The 17,217-nt window shown below is 40.7% G+C and overlaps 1 protein-coding gene across 1 annotated transcript in view; it reads right to left on the bottom strand.

The window, feature by feature from the left end:
- The window catches only part of LOC118334440 (zinc finger E-box-binding homeobox 1-like), a gene marked incomplete at its 5' end in the record, with an annotated part of 20,119 nt that extends 7,319 nt beyond the window's left edge, over nucleotides 1-12,800 (bottom strand). Inside the window, 5 exon segments of the mRNA XM_035670354.1 lie at nucleotides 4-85; nucleotides 671-797; nucleotides 1,630-1,832; nucleotides 2,588-2,755; nucleotides 12,621-12,800. Of these exon segments, the coding sequence (XP_035526247.1) occupies nucleotides 4-85; nucleotides 671-797; nucleotides 1,630-1,832; nucleotides 2,588-2,755; nucleotides 12,621-12,800 (760 nt within the window).
- Between the last annotated feature and the right edge of the window lie 4,417 nt (nucleotides 12,801-17,217).

The raw sequence follows: 17,217 nt of genomic DNA on the forward strand, positions 1-17,217 counted from the left end.
CACTTCTTACTGCTGATGTGGGAGCTGTAGGAGCCTGAGTGGGAGAATCGCTTCTTGCAGTTTGAGCATTCGTATGGTTTCTCACCTAAGAGGGACACAAAGAGTAAATTACACAAACTGTTAAAAAAATAAGTTCTTCACTTTATAAAGAGGTCAACTTTTATTTTAATGATTTAAAAAAGATATATTTTCTTGTAGGTCACCAAAAGTTATTAAATGTCTGGTCAGATTTACTCAATCTTTACTCATCATTTTATTAAGGTATATATCTTGTGTTCAGTTTTCGCTTAAGGAATTTAGTTTGTTAGGTGAAATGAAAAAAAATTGTTTTGTAGAAAACCAGGTTTGTTATGGTATCAAATACCAAAATTCAGGTAAAGACATCAAATGATCCTCTAGATGGCCGTAGCTGCTGTTTCTGTGCAATTCAGTTGCCAGTGTATCATTTGCCTCTTTTTGTGTGATTTTTACAGTCCATTATTTTACATGTTAAAAGCAAAATTTCCCAAATTTTATCTTGTGTTTTTAAGATAAACATATTTTATGTTTTGCCACACATAGTTTTTGAACTCTACAAATCCTGATCCAAAGCTAACAGAGCTGTGATGAACTGGTACATAAGTGGTCTGGAGTTTTGGAGTGTGTGTTGGTCGCCGCAGTAACAGCTCACCACTGTGAATGCGCAGGTGCTCCTTCAGGTGATGCTTGTACTTGAAGGCCTTTAAACATTCAGTACATTTGAACTTGCGGGTTCCCCCTGTTCCTCCCGATGCTCCTGTCGACTGGGTAACGTGACGCTGGGACATAAAATAAAATGAATTAATACATTTAAATTTAAAAAAAGGATATAAATATAGATGATGAGGAGAGTTGATGAGAAGCTGCAGCTTTAGATGTGTCCAGATGTGTCCATATAATAGAAATAACTGCCTTTAATGTTTCTATTGTTAATATGAGCTGTTTAGTATTCATGGGGTTGAAGAATCAAATATAACAGAGGAAAATAATTGATCTTGGTAAAAAACACAGTAAAGATTTGCATTTTCTTCCAGTTTTACTGTTGGTCACAGGTTTAAAAGGAACATTGATTATCCGTGCAGAGGATTTGGTCGATGGCTACATTTACAAACTGCAAAGCTGCATGTTACATTTGAATAAATAATAAATCACAGTAAATGAAAGGAGACCCAAAAGTCAATAAATTCATCAGAACTTTGAAAAACCAAAAACATTTGAACAAAAAAATCCAAAATAAAACCACCAAATTTGGATTGAAGTGATTAAAGTTACTATGAATTGGCAAAAACACAACAGGAAATGAATTGCTTAAGGATGTGAGTTCCAAAATGTATCTAGTAAAGCTGAAACAATAGTACAAACCATGCTTGACTGTAATCTGAATTAAAATCCAATACAAAGAAACAAGCTTTCCAAAAATAAATAAGCTAAATATAATTACATTTTCCCAGCCTTGAAACCAGATAATATCTTTTTAATAGAGCCACTAATTCCCTAAATCAGGTCATGGTCACTGCTTTATCACGAATGATTTGACACATCCTACAACAGTGTGAAAACTCTAGTGGCGTGCACTTTGACACAGCTGATGGCTTCAGGCTCGGGGGTTACCTGCTCCCTGGTGCCCCGGTGGTGGCTCATGTGCCTCTCCAGCTGCGAGCGGTAGGTGAAGGTGTAGCTGCAGTGCGAGCAGCTGTAGTTGTCCTCGCTGGTTTCGTGGCGATACTTGATGTGCTCCTTCAGCGAGGCGTTGCGCTTGTAGCCCCGGGAGCAGTAAGGGCATGTGTGCAACTGGGAGAAGGAATCTGGTGTGCCTGTGATGGAGACAATGGGGAGAGGTAAATGGAGGGTGATGCTCAAATTCTGCCATCCTTCATTTGACTTAAGCTGATCTGAAGTGCTCCACAGATGGTGGAATAGATTCTGAAATTCTCTCCGCATCTTTCCCAATGTCCCGATTTGAGTAACTTTGCACTCCAATCCGACACGCCCACTTCACACCGTGATGGGCCAGCTGTGTATCCTCCAGGGAAACCTATTCAGATCTTTGACCTGAGTTGCTTTAGTAGCTGATAACTGAGCACTTGATACTTAAATGGAGTGTTTAGACTCCAACTCCAACTTTGAAGTTGAACGTGTAACTAAATATGTGTGAGTATATCTAAAAGGTACGTGTGTTTTCTGGTTGTAGCGCCTGATCGTCCCATATGATGATAAGTTAAGATAATAGTGATTGAAGTGGTATTATTACAGCTTCATATCCCCTCTCAGTATTGGTTAAATTTTCTCTGTATACTTCTATTTAAAGATAATGTATACACTCATTTGTATTCACTTCTCCAATGAACAGGAAGAGGTTGAAATATGACTTGTACCTGAACTAGTGGAAATACCTTTTTGCCTTCCAGTTATGTGCCAGTTGTATAATCACATTATAATATTGCCTAGTGCGGCTTTAATGAGAGTGTGGGCATTCAGAGACCAACCTTTTTTAATTCCAGTTTTAGGAGCATACACTGCAGAGACACTGCGATAAGCGAGCAGCGGTGTGTTAGTGTGTAAATGTTACCGTTTTCATCAGCGCCTCCTGTCTCTGCTGGACTCTGCTCATCCTCAGGGGCTTCGGGATAGATGATGGCTGTGTCTCCCTGCTGGAGAATCTCCTCCACTAGCGTATCCTTCACCTCCTCCTCCTCTTCTTCTTCTTCTTCTTCTTCTGACACCCACTCCTCTTTCACTAAAAACACACACACGTACAAAGTTTAGGTGATGAAGTCTAGCCTTGATAAGAAAGCACCGGTTTGTTCCTCTGGGATGCATCCTACTAATAACGTCGATATTTGAATTTCTTGGAGGTTAAAATCTCTACCATCAGACACAGAAATAGCCTCCATTTTAAAGAGCTGGTGAGCTATTTTCACCCTCTGAAGAATCTCTGGACTCCAGTGACTCAACCAGCAGCTGCATGGGATGCTGTTTTGCAGGCTCGCCACTAGAGGGCAGCAAATGGCTTTTTAATAATTACCTGTGACAAGCATGTTCCTCTCTGAAACCCAGACGGACACCATTTATCTCAAGTTACTGCAAAGTCTGCAATTTAGATTTCTAAAATCAATGCCTGGAAGTCAGAATCAACTCTGGCTCTCACCTACCCCACTGTTGATGTTTTGAAAGTACAGAGTTCAGTTTCATATCATCAACACTGAACTGTGAGGAAATCAAATGAAATCAAATCAAATGTTGATTTAAGAGTTAGCCACTGACAGCTAGACTTTGGACAAACATTTAAAGGTCCAGTGTGTAACATTTAGTAGGATCTATTGGCAGAAATGAAATATAATAGTCATATGTATATATTCATTAGGGTAAAATCACTTTTAAATAAGAATAGTTGTGTTTTCGTTGCCTAAGAATGAGTCGTTTTTATCTACAGAGGATCCCTTCTGTGGAGGCTGCCATGTTTCTACAGTAGCCCAGAATGGATGAACCAAACACTAGCAGTAAAAAAGGCTTCCTCAATAGTTTTTTTTTGCAAGTTTTCTTTGGGGGATTGAGCTGTAGATGACACTAAATCCTACACACTGGTCCTTTAAAACTCTTCACACCTACAGAGAGGACAAAATCCATCTTAAAGGGCACAAACAGTCACTAAACTTTCCCAAATTCAAAGATGAGAAAGGTGAAAGGAACATCAACTAACACACTCCAGTGATTCGTGACTTTTCCAGACCCCATTTCTGTACAATAACATCATCAGCTAACATTTTCAAAAGCACAGGAAAAAATATCCCACTAAAATCACAGCTTGTTCTCTTGACCTTTTCAAGTACTTAGTGTGACAAGGTTAAAAGAAAAACACGAAAATTGCTGTTCATGTAATAGCTGTACTGTGCACAAAGCCATGACCCGTGGGATGATATTTGCTAAGAAACCTCTTTTTTGCATTTTAGGAATAAAACCATCCTTAATTTATAACTTGTATACAGTTACATCCAGCTTATCTGATACTGCACCAGCAGAATCATCCAGATGTTTGAGTTCACTTGGAACCGCTGGTTTTCTGTTAAAAAAGAGGCAGTATGTGCTTCCCTGTAGCAACAAATGAGCCCTACGAGGGATAATTAGATGGATGGACTTGATTCTAATGTGTCAATTCAGAGGAAAGTGACTCAGGGATGTAACAGTGGTTTGACACTGACAGTGTGTTCTCCATCCAACACTTCCTCTCATTAAACCAAACACACTCTGTTAAAACTAACCTCAGGTAAAAGACTTATAGACACACAGAAAGGAATATGTTTACATGCTATACGATGTAAACAGAAAGACATAAAGGCTGGAATTAGCTGTTAGGGATATTTCCATGTTTACAGAGCAGAATGGGAGGACAGGCTTTTATTACATTTAACTTCTGTACAATGTGTTCAATTGACTATATCAAGATTTACAAAGAGGTCAAGGTAGTACAGTACATTTGAATATGTCAGTTAGGGATCACAGGCCTTTATTTGAAAACATACTGTAGCTTCAAGTGACAGTTTGTCGTAACTAAAGACTGTGAGGCATTCCCAAGTTCATCCATCCATTAACAGGATTATAGTTTAAAAGTTAAACTGTAATCCTCATTATGTATTTTTACATAACACACTAGGATCCCAAGTTCCCTTAACTGAGTGACTTCCTCTGCCAAGTGTCACTCTGTCCGCCGTGAAAGAACAATGTATATTATAATTTTGAAATTTTTGCTTGAAACATCTGGCAGGCCAAATTGGACCCTAAGTGGAAACGCCAACCCGCCTCTTGGCGTGGTACACAGCATCGTTTCGTAGAGGCAGGTGCATGCGAGCGTACACATTGAGGAGTTCTTCCTCTTCCTCTTCCTCTGAGAGTATCTGTAGCTCGGTGGTTTGTAGTGGATGAGCAGCTCTCTCTGTGTCTGTTGCCTTGTTTAAGAGCTGTTTTTTGCATTATATAATCTTTATATCAACAGTAGTAAAGTATCTGGGGCAGAGACATTACCTCACTCCCTGTGAGTAAAAACATCGATAGGACCAAGCAGTGAGGTGAAACTGTGACCAGCGTTGCCATGGAGATCAGGCATTTTAAATGCAGGCAGGACCGGTGCCAAAGGCTACGCCTCTTCCTGCTGAGCCTTGTCAAGGACAGGTGCAGCTGTGTGTGTGTGTGTGTGTGTGTGTTTGTGTGTGTGTCTTCATAAAGAAGAGGCGGGACCACGCCGAGCCCTGTTAAGCCTCATTTTAAACACACAGATCTCTGCTTCCCATGACCTCATCCAAAAGCTTTCCAAATCTCTCTTCCTCCCTCAGAGACACACTCTGCCTTTCATGCTTCTTTCTCTCTCTACTCGTCCCCCTTTAGTTTATTACATCTTCCTTTCCTTCCTCACCTACTTGTTCTTCTCTTCCTCCTTCCTCCCTTTCTCTTCTCTTCTCCAATCTCTCCCAGAGTACGCCCACACTAACAGTGCGTCTACAGCTTCGGTGCTCCATCTGTGTCTGTACACAGGATGTGTTCAGGCACAGTGTTGGGTGTACGTCACGGACGTTTTCCAAGTCCAACACACAATCGCTGTAGTTTAATGCGTAAAATGGAAAAAAATAAGACTTGAAGTGTAAAAATAAGTTTACGTGCGTATCACGGGTGAAACATGAGCCGTTGTACACAGATGGATTGATTCAAATAAGATGCATATCTGTTCCATCAAACATATGAGAGACAGGCGACTGAAAAACGCCTCCAGTGTAGACACTGTAAGCGAGCTACATTTAGAAACAAATTATTTTCTCTCGGCTTTGGCCTCCACACTAAGTCAGCATGTTTTTTTTACACCTCAAAGAAAAGTGGATATATCAGAAGGGTTAAGAGGACGACTTCCTCTTGACTTCTGTAATCACTCCTTTTTAATGTCAATATAGCTACTGTTCTGTGTTCACTGTATGCTTAGTGATCATAAAACTGATTGATTGATGTTTCAGTGCAGAACAGAGGTTTAACCAGTCAAGACTCCACACAGTAACCTTGCCTGTCGTGTATAGGGCTGCAACTAACGATTTGGTCTATATGTAAAAAACAGAGTTACATTCTTCCTAAAGCTCAAGGTGACATCTTCATATTGCTTGTTATTGCAGTTTTTGTCTTGCCAACTGCAACAAAAACCCACAGATATTCGGTTTACAATCTCATAACACAAAGAAAAGCAGCAAATCCTTACAAGCTGGAACTGGGAAATGCTTGAAAAATGACTTAAACAACACACTATTCACTGTTTCACATCCAAAATAGGCTGTGGAAGAAGAGATTTAGCTGTTTTCCTTTTGTTCTGGCATTTAATGTGGACGGAAAACATGAAACCCGAAACACTAAAATGGATGTAAGAGGTTTTTTTGGAAATAGCAGCATTTTCAAAACTATTTGGGTCTTATTTGGTAGATGCAGACTCACTTGTTCCTTAACCTGCCCTCTTTCTCTACTGTACACCTATTGTTCTCCTCCCCTTTGCCTCCCTTTCATCACTCTTTCATCCTTTGTTCAACCTTACTATATGTCACACTCCTCACCATGCACTTCTCCCTCTTCTCTCCATTTCCTCCTGTAACTTCTACCTCCATCTGTCTCTGCACCTTTATCTTTTCGTTAAATTCCCTCCCTTGCCTTTCTTTGTTTCTGCCCCTCACCTCCCTGCTTTACTTGCTTGCTTCATTTCCCTCCATCACTCCCCCTTCTTACCCTCCTCCTCCCTCGCTGATACACCTCTCTGCATATTTTCCCACCACACTCTACAATTACACTTAATGCCTCGCAAAAAAAAGCCATGCAGTAATGGCGACCAGGACGCGGCAAAACACACACATGTGGAATATCAGAATGGAATGAAAACAGGAAATCATGTGGTGAACACACACACACACACACACACACTTACACACTCCATGTGCACAGGCACACACACCGGCAGAGTTATTCACAAGCACTCACTACACACACACACACATACACAGAGCACTGCACTTGTATACCTTGCCAGAACCTGTCACTGTGAGTCCGTGGTGAATTTATAAGGCAGGATGGATTGGAGCTGCAGTGCGGCCCAGACTGCAGGGGGAGTAGCAGACACTAATCTCCCACCAGAGGACCAATTCAACACCAGCTGCCCTCCCCGCTTTCTCCTCTCGCCTCAGACGGGGAGGAAAGAAAGGAGCGAAAGTCAGACAATCCAAAAATATCACGCGAAGCCTTTGAAGGGTTCCCGACGCGGCTTCTAAAGTGCTGCAACATTTCATGACTTTTCCATGACTTCCCTCCAACGCCGTCGGAGCTCTTCCAAACACACTAAACACGCTACTCCTTCCTGGTTTGTTAATATTTTTCTAAAGGAGTGAGCGGGCTGGTTTCTACCGCAGGTGCAGCTGAAAGACAACAGGTAATGCCATGAACGCATGACTCAAGTCAAATACATTCCTGTAACGGATACTGTTACTTATGGGAACCCTCAAAGAACTGATTAGATTCCCTGAATTTCTCTATCCAGACTTCACTTTTATAAATTCAGTAGTCTTCCAGATATGCCACAGTCCGTTTGTTGGTCTATATACACGCATATACAGTATATGTCCTCATATGGCACATGTACTGTAGAATAACTTATGGGACGCATCGCCAAACACAAGGTTCTACGTACATCCGTACATAATCACCATGAGAAGCATCCTGAGTAAGTAAAACGTCAGGGCGTTAAGAACGTCAGGTAATGAACTGAACTAACTCTGCTGCTCTGAGCATTGTGTATTCCACTCAGGCCTGACAGTTTTGCACCAAAAGAGCTATAAGCAACACCAGGAATAAGTAGTAAAAAGTCCATACAGCATCCATAAAAACACACAAGTTAACACAAACAAGCCAGGTTTCAGATCTCATAAAATAGTCAGTTCCTGCTGACATGCTCATGAGCAAGTTAACGTAGCTGCACCAGCTGTGGTTCCACCAGCACTGCAGCTTCCATAGAGGTCACTGTTTCTTGCAGAAATGAATGGGAAGTGGAGTAGGACTGATCAGTGTCCTAGGAATTGATGGACGAGTATGCTCACTAATTATAGCAGAGACAATGACATAATATGTGACCATAACATGTATCACAATACAACAATAATTAAAAGTGGTCATTTTCCTACATTTTCCATAGTTTAACCAAGATCTACTGCCGTATACTGGTCACTTACTCATTAGTGTTTCATCCTGATAAATCTGCTTATATACTGTATTTATCTGCAGATGTGCTGGTTAGCTGGATGATGTTGATTTTGCTGCGGTATATATGTTCTGAACAGGACATTTTACAGCTAGAAAACTAAATGTAATGGTGACGCTGTTTCCTCCATTACCTCAAACAAATTGTCTCTTCTGCATTTCTTGTTACTTATCAGCGATAGTCTGCCAATAATGCTTGAAGGTCATGCTGATGTCAGGCTCTAATAACCTCAGCTGTACGTACTGCGCTGCCTGCTAAAGCAATGAGAGGATGAGACCTAAAAAGTTAGAGAAGTTAGTTTGTCCAAAAAAAGTCAAACAACAACAAACAACAAGCTCAGCAAAAACCCTCTGTGGATAATTAACGGCTAATAATATCCAAAGTCGGAGCACCACCTATCACTTCAAACACTGAGAGGCTTTCATACAGTATCTGTAGTTGGATTCTGAGAAGAAGAACTGAGTAAAAGAGGAGAGGAAAATAGGCAAAACAAAGGGAAAGAAGGCAAGCTGGGTAGAAGAAGACAAAGAGATGAAAAGGGATCAGTGACAGAAGAAAAATAGTGGGTACACAGAGGAGAAAGGAGAGAGCTGAGAGAGGGAGAGAAACAAAGTGAAAGAGAGCGAGCAGCACTCATGAGCACTGCTCACACCATGTAAGGCTTTATTCAGAAACAATGAAACAAGCCTTGAGAGCAATATCTCTGAGTGTCACATTCTCGCCGTCTCCATGGTTTTAGTATTTCCTGCTTGGCTGTAACTCACTGCTGTTGAGATGAAGGCAGATGCTTGCGTAGGCTGAGCTGTTTGTGGGGAACCGAGGATTAAAAGGGCATTGAAGCGGTGTAAACACAAGCCAATCAATCTCTGCTGTTGAATGCAGACTTGGTTCTGCCTCTGGTTATTAAATCTTACGGTACTTTTGCTGTTTTGTTTGTATGCTGAGGTGTGTCATGTTTTTGAAAATATGCTTGTATGGGTTGCGCTGATCCTGCAAACTTTCTTACTATAAATTATCTGGAGGTTTAAATGTAAAGAGCTTTAAAGAGCTGAAATGAAAGCCAATTTAAAAAACAAACTGAAGAAAGCTTCCAAAAAGTCTATTTCTGTCTGTACTTCCTTCACCTGGTGAAACTTATGAAACTATAAATGGATAGAATAAGATGGAAGGGCGACAGGAAATTGATCGATAAGCGACTTAAGGTCCAACTGTGTCTAACAAAGCAGACGTGATGTGTCCTGCAAGACTAAACCTGTTCTGTGTTAATCTACAAGTGGACGTACAGTGCAAATAAAACCTGTCTGCACAGACGAGCAAGAGGCAGTTTAGCTGACTCAACTCCCCACAGTCAAACTCAATCCCAGCTGTTCTAATGAGGAAACTCATTAAAACATTATTCCACTAATAACTCAGTCAACATTGCTGTCTTTAAATACTTTGTAGGTGGAATCATAGGAACTCATAAGTAAAGCTGAAATTATAATTATTAAATCAATTGAAAAAAAGTTGGCAAAGATTTTGATCCTCAATTAACTGCTGAAGTCATTTTTCAATCAAATATCCTCTGTTCAAGCTTCTCAGATGTAAAGTTGTTTTCTGACACCACCAAACAGTTAATCAATTAACTGAGAAAATAATCTGCAGATTAATCGATCAAAAAATGCAATAGAGATATGGATGCATTTAAAAAAGGTGTTTATATTTCCTTGCTAGTATGTTGATTTATGCAGCAAACAACATCACAATCTATAAATAGACTGCCAACGTTACTCATTATCAAGTCCTATCCTTACTTTTTTTGATGATATTCTAACATTTTTTATACCTTACATTTTGGTCATATATTTCGTCAAACTTGGCACCCTGATAGTTAGGCAGAGACAACAGAGAAGCAGTTTGACACCAGACCGAGGACAGAGATGACGAGAAAACGATGAAGCTTGTCGTGTTTTGTCAGAGAGAGATGCAGAGGGGGAGTAGGAGGAGGAGGAGAATACGTGTGTGTGTTGTTGGCAGATTAGCCTTTAGGATGTAGTGTTGTACAGAAAGTCAGAGAAGAGATGACAGAGAGCAGAACATCTGGCTGTGCGAGTGAGCAGGCGTTCCCCGAGGCTGAGAGGAGAACTGAACTAATCTGATCAAAGAGAGAGCAAGTATGGTGTACACAGACAAGTAAATCATCAACAGTAAAGAATACAGCCCTATATGCTGTGTGGAAACGGATGTGATATTGCAGGTTCATCTCATGCCTCACCGCGACATGGATCTAATAAAATCTTGGTTGCAATTGGTGCAAATGTCAGCCTGTACGATGAATACCTGGTGAATCCGAGCACTAAGATCTCAACAGATCTGCACCGCAGCTTCATCAGCCAGGGTATTCTGCATCGTTTCATCCTGTGAATATGGTTTACAGCTATACTGTAAGAATTTGGTCCTAAATGTCTGACATTGTCTGCGTTTTCGAAGCAGGCTGTCACCAAAGCTCTGAATTGGCCGATGGTCTCACAGTGCGATCAAAGACCACTGTTTCTCTCACAACCATCAACTTTAATCTGGTACAGCCCAAAGTCCCACAACAAAAAGTGTCCTTTTGTTTGATGCCAGGGTGTTTTCACAGGTTATGAGAAGATAAAACAAAAAAATATTGTCCTACAAGAGGTGACATACAGAATAAGCTCTTGCAGGTTGTACAGCACAGGAAAGACTTAAAATAAGTACATCCATCATTTAAAATAACAAACTTTTCTACATATTATATAAGTTTCAGTCTTTGGTTGACTGAGTTAGTTTCACTCTGATTTTCACTTGATCAATCATCACTTTCATTTGAGCGGTAATCTCATCCAAGCACATCTTGCATTTGCATTGTGCTGCATGCTGAGTAAAGCAGAGCAGTAAACGGTTGCCTTTTATACTGCAGTTATACTAAACAATGAAAACTGGGTCTTTCAAACAGACAGTTGACCCAGATAACAGTATATAACTCTGGTCTGTTTGTGAATCTTTTTGGTCCATTATTTTCTGTCACGGCGTGTATAAGTTTGCACCGTACAAGAGTTTGTGTTTACAAAGTGCGGACACTGCAGCAGCAGCAGTTGGAAACAAAAGGAACTATTTCCAGTTAAGTTGAAAAGACCAACATTTAAAAATGGGGAAAATGAACATATCATGTGGCTGGGGTGAATGGTGCTGTATTGCCAGTGATTTGGGGTATAAACTGTCTGTGAAGATATTAAGCCGGGGCAGAGTGCTATATTATTGAAAGGTGTGTTAACCTTTAGGGGATATATCGGATTGAACTGTTTGTAAGGATGTGAGAGCTGGAGATTATACAGAAAAACCTCAGCATGACTGGCAAGATTATACATTATTTAAGGCAATACTGAAGTGTGTCTATTTCTCAGACACGCTGCATTACTTTCTCTTTCTGCATACCTCACATTTTCCCTGGTTCGAATGTTCTCTCCTGTCTAAATTCTCTGCCTTGTGACCTGTCTTTATTTCTCTGTTGATCTGAGAATGTGTTCAGCCGACTCGTGCTTCCAGCTTTTCTACAAAAGCAGAATGCTTCATTTATCGACTTGAAAAATGGCACTGTGAATGTATTTTTAGCTAGTGTGGCACTGTTGCACAATATAGTTCAACCACCACAATGTCTGTTTCTGCCTTGATTTGGTTCCACTTGACAACAGTTGCGTGAATAATCTCACCACCTGTTCTAAAGTATCTACGAAAACAGAAGAACCAACGCGTGTCCATATAAAGAAGACAGTACTACCATACACTGAGCTGACTCACTCTATTATTAATGTACCTTTTAGGCTTTATTCACAGCAGTAATTGAGATGAATTACACATACCAGCCTTACGGACAAATTATTGGCCATCACTGTCCAGTTTGATAGTCCTGAATGGCACAGAAACAGTTCAGTATTGTTGCTTCAGCTCTGCAGACAGGCTTGGAAAATCTGTGCAATTGAAGTGAATAACACTCCCTGAACTACTACTACTGTGAATTTGAGTAAAACTTTAACTTATCTCCCGAGTGCTGGAGCAGAGCTGTGTGGAAGACAGCTTGTGTAAGCCTGTGGGTGTACTGGGAAGCTCCCCGCTAAGAATGCGTGTTAATGTGTGGATCTAAAAGAGAGCACTGATGAGAAAGAGCAAACATGCTTAGCAAACCTTCCCAGGATTAGCAAATATAATGAAGATCAATCTTGAAAGTCCAGTCTAAAGCCAAGGACTGAGCATTACCTTTTTTTAAAAAACACTGCACAGATGATGGCTGGAATAAAAACCCACATACTGATACTGATGATAAATGGCATCTCACCTCCGTTCAAGGAGCCATTATGGGGTAATACTGTTGTGGTGGCGTCATGGCTGTCTTGCGGCGTAGTCCCATCTGCTTTGGCGACCTCAGGCTCCTGCAGGCTGTCCTCCTCCACAATGTGTAGCTTGTCCTCGTCATCGGAGTCTGAACTGGCCTCCAAGCCATTGTTGAAGTTTGTCACTGCAGAGGAGAGATACAGAGATGGAAAATGATCTAACAAGTACTGCTCAGTGCAAGATTTTAGCAGCTACACGTTATAGCACTCATTCTGATTCGCAGTGCTGAGGAGCCAGCACCCTGTGGCTGTAATCAGAGACTGATTTACATTTTGGATGCAGAATAAAGGCAATTAGCTGTAATTACTGACTGCAAAACATGACATCAATGTGATCCTCATCTGAGCTGCATAGCAATGTGCCTCTATCTATAGGAAGGAGTCCGGTCTGATTTGCCCCCTTTCATGTGTCTCCTTTATACATTTATGGCGTACAGATGGGTGACAATTTAAAAAACAACAAACACCTCCTAGTTTCTGGAACCCTCTCCACTCTCCCATCAATTGATTCACATCATTTTCATTCTCTTTAAACCATTCAATGACCCGTCGTGTCCTGTATGAAAGTATCTGCATTTGTCATGTCTCTTCACTCACTGACTCAGGTATTTCCACAGTATCTGCCGTGCTCTACTTACTCAGCGCTACAAGAACACGCAAAGTGGTAAACGGAACAAGAAGTGCAGAATCAAGTTATATTAACAGTGAAAAAATAAAGATGGCATTGTGTGATCTTACTCAGATCTTACAGCAGTTAAAGGTATGCTAAAGGAAGTGGATGATATCTTTTCAACACTGTTTACTGTAAAGGCGTGTCAGTTATGGCAGCTATAATGATGACCTGTATGGTAATTTACCCTGCACCTGTACTCCAAGTGTATACCTAACCCTGCTTACCAATAAGAGAAAGGTGGGTCCATAAAAAGCAGAACAGCAGGACCTCACAGCAGCCGGGCAGGCCTGATACCTGAAGCTGTTATATACTGCATGAGTTCAAATCAGACACAGGCGTTAGATCTTACTGTACGTCTTTTCCTGTTAAAAGTACATAACTGGCGTAAGGAAGGAAAGGAAACTGCAGTCCTATTCAATCACAGAAAAAGGTCTGTCAGGTGTAAAAAACAACCCCCTTTGCTAAAAGCCACACTTTCTAGTTCTAGTTCAAGGTTTCCACAATAGACAATAATGTGCACATGTTGCTAGACAAAAAAAATGTGTAGGAGCTAGGAAAAACACTGATATCATTTAGCGTTATATTCTTACATAACTGCATTCATGCTGATTCTGACATCTCAAAGCCCGATTAACTAGCCAAAACCAAGATAGTTTCAATGAGCCCGGATAAAGTAAACCAGTAAATCCAGATCCTATGCCATCATTTGCTCCAAACTTTGCTCCAGACCACAAAACATAATCTTCGTCACATAAATCAGTCTCTGACTCGAGGTACACACAATTTCCTTCTCTTCACGTACGTGGAGAAGACATTAAAAAGGGGGCAAACTGCAGCCATGGGGAAAAATAATCACTTGTATATCAGCCTCAGAAAGCAAATCTATTTTATCATGCCGCAGTCAGTGAGTTTGTCTGTGGGGTACGGCTTCTTAATGGGAGCTCAGGGTGAAGAATGGACCAACTGGACTGGTCTGAATGAATTTAGTGGGGTGTGTGTGTGTGTGTTAAGCACATAGGTTGTAGATGTTGGAGACGTGCGTATACAGGGATGGATGTAATGATGAGAACTATGCTGTAGGTATTTAATTGCCTTTTCACTGTCAGCATGTGTGCACTTATGTCTGTGTGTGAGCACAAATGAGTATATATGTGTATGAGTGAACAAAAGTGTGTGTGTGTTAGTGTGCTAAGTGCAGTTCTGCATATCTGCATGATATGGGAAGCTGCTTCAAGTAGAGCCACACACCCTTGCAGCATGCAGATACTGCAGACTAGATACCACCTACATATAGGACACACCCTGAGCACAAACACCTTCTACACGGACCCACACAGACTCCCACTGTACGTCACCCCCTCCAGGAGTGATGCGGTGCTTTCTGGAGACTCTTCTGTCACTGCTCCAGACAGAAGAGTAGAGCTGGGAATGCTAAACTGCGTGTGTGTGTGTCTGTGTGTGGGGGGGTGAGATCGATGCACGACTGGATCGATGTGAGAGGCTGGAGCAGAAAGAGAGGAGCATAACATGTTTATATGCAGGAGCTCTGGTCTGCGATTTCATAAAAGCCAGATGTTGGAGAGAAACATGACATGTACACAACTTTCACTGGCTGCTGATTCAAATCCTCGGACATATCTGTATGTTAAAGGCCACGAGTAAAATTGTTGTTTTAATGAATTTTCTGTTGATAAACTAATTGACTAACTGTTTCAGCTATGGTAAACTAAAATAAATATCCATTGAAATCAAAAATTCAATTTGTTAACAAAAGATCAGTTACACATGTTACATCTTGCCATAACCTCTAGTTAACTTGGATGTCATCTAGAGTGTGTAACAGCTACCATCTTGGCTTACACTGTCTTGCGAGACACCTTAAAAGACCATCCTAGTTAAATAAAGACAGAAACACTGGAGATATAGGCAGATTTGGATTTGCTGCTACCTAATCTGACCCTGAGGCAGACGGCTTCTTACAGTTTGTATAACCTGAAGGCCAGTCGCCTTCTTACTGACACATTACAGTCAGTCGATGGTAAGCTGAGCATCAATATCTGACTACCCGAGTACAACGTGCCCAAAAACCTAAACTGTAACTTGAGCAAAAATCTGTGGTTTGGCCAAATGCAGATCATCAGTTGAGCACTTAATAACAACTCTGCAGACAGTCAGCCCAAACACACCCCTATAGCAGGCAGCGAGCTCCTTAAAATCAACAAACTGTGTCTCTCTTCATTTATACAAAAACACACATTATTAACCAGACAGGCTTGTGGCAGTTCCAATAATAGAAAGGTCTATACTTTCAGATAAACAGCCTGTGTCTGTTCTGGTGAGTTATTCTTAACAGTCCTGACTGGAGGGAACAGCAACCAGCTGAGCGCCAGATAATAAAGAATACAGGAGAAAGCACTGAATAAAACCTAACACCCTTATATGCTGTATTTATTCCTTCACTGAGTTTGAAGATTTGGTGGAACTAACCTTAATAGTACTGAATAATATCAGATTATGTTTGTTTTTTTGACTTGGATCTGAGGTTTTGCTTGGATTTTACTCACATATTTATAATCAAACAATATTTCCCAGACTCTAAGTGCCATTCCTAAACTTTTAAGGGTTTGATTGTAATAATTCTTACAGAGTTAACAGAGCATAATCCCAAAGGATGGTAAAGAAAAATAAGTCTCTGTTGCTTTAAAATATACAGTGAAACTGTCTTACTCAGCCTTTACAATATTATAATGAGTCTCTTCAGATAATATTCTCATTAAAAAATCATTACTAAGGTTGATGAAGTGGTGCTTAATTTGCTCGGTTGTTTTATAAAATAGGAATAAAATTGGTGCTTGAAAATAAATTGCTGTTGTCAGGTATGAATATCACTCCTACGTATGAATATCACTCCTACTTTCTAACACAGAAAGACAAAGCACACCCTAAAAAAGGAAACTCTGCTAAACAAACTAGTACTCTGAATGCGGCGACATTAGATCTTACTCCTCTCTTGTTCCTTCGGATTACAGACTGATCAGGTTAGTAGACATGAGCATGCTTTGTGTGGGTTAATGATATTAGATGTCAGGATTTATGGGTACTGACGTCAGATGGTTACTTCACAGGAATATTTAGAAAAGCAAACCTAGCCTGTTGTGGTTAACAGTTTTTCCAACAAATACTCTGAAGGTGTCTTAACAATTAATGATAGACGGCAGAACACCCTGACTACAACTAATAGTCATAATCCCTCCCAACTTTCTATGCTCGCTTGGCTGTAGTGCAGTTACCAAAACAACAGGCAGGGGGCAGCACTGAGCACATTAGGAGAGACTGAAGGCCTGCAACAACTTTTTTTCTTTTGTGTGTGTGTGTGAGAGAGACAGAGAGAAAGAGAGACCTGTCCACATCATCACAACAATGCGTCAAGTGAACTGTTAATCCTCCATCTGGAGGTCTGAGCAGAGGAGAGGCCAGCTAGGAGAGGAAGAGGGAAGTCTAGACGATAGCATTCCTCCCTTCCTGCCATCCATCTCTTTGATTAAGAATCTGTTTCGTAACAGGCCTCTTCATTATTACAATGAACTCGTGTTTATTCCGATGTTTTTTTTCTGATTACTGATAGGAGTTCTGCTACTTAAAGTCTCAAATCTGTCATAATGCATTATTGTTTTTCCAGGGCCTTCTTCTGTTTGTTGAGTGGAACCATGTTTCATTATTAGATGCACTAAACTCTTGCTGCTATCATTGATAAAACATAGTGCACTTCTCATAACTGAAGTAGCTACAAAAGAGGTATTAAAAGAAATGAGTATTAAGAACTAAACTGAGGAGAGCAAACTAGTTTTGCAGCCGACTTGTATTCAGTT

This window comes from Morone saxatilis, unplaced genomic scaffold (genome assembly GCF_004916995.1).
Source record: "Morone saxatilis isolate NCDOM2014 unplaced genomic scaffold, NCSU_SB_2.0 Contig23, whole genome shotgun sequence".
Taxonomy (NCBI): Eukaryota; Metazoa; Chordata; class Actinopteri; family Moronidae; genus Morone; species Morone saxatilis.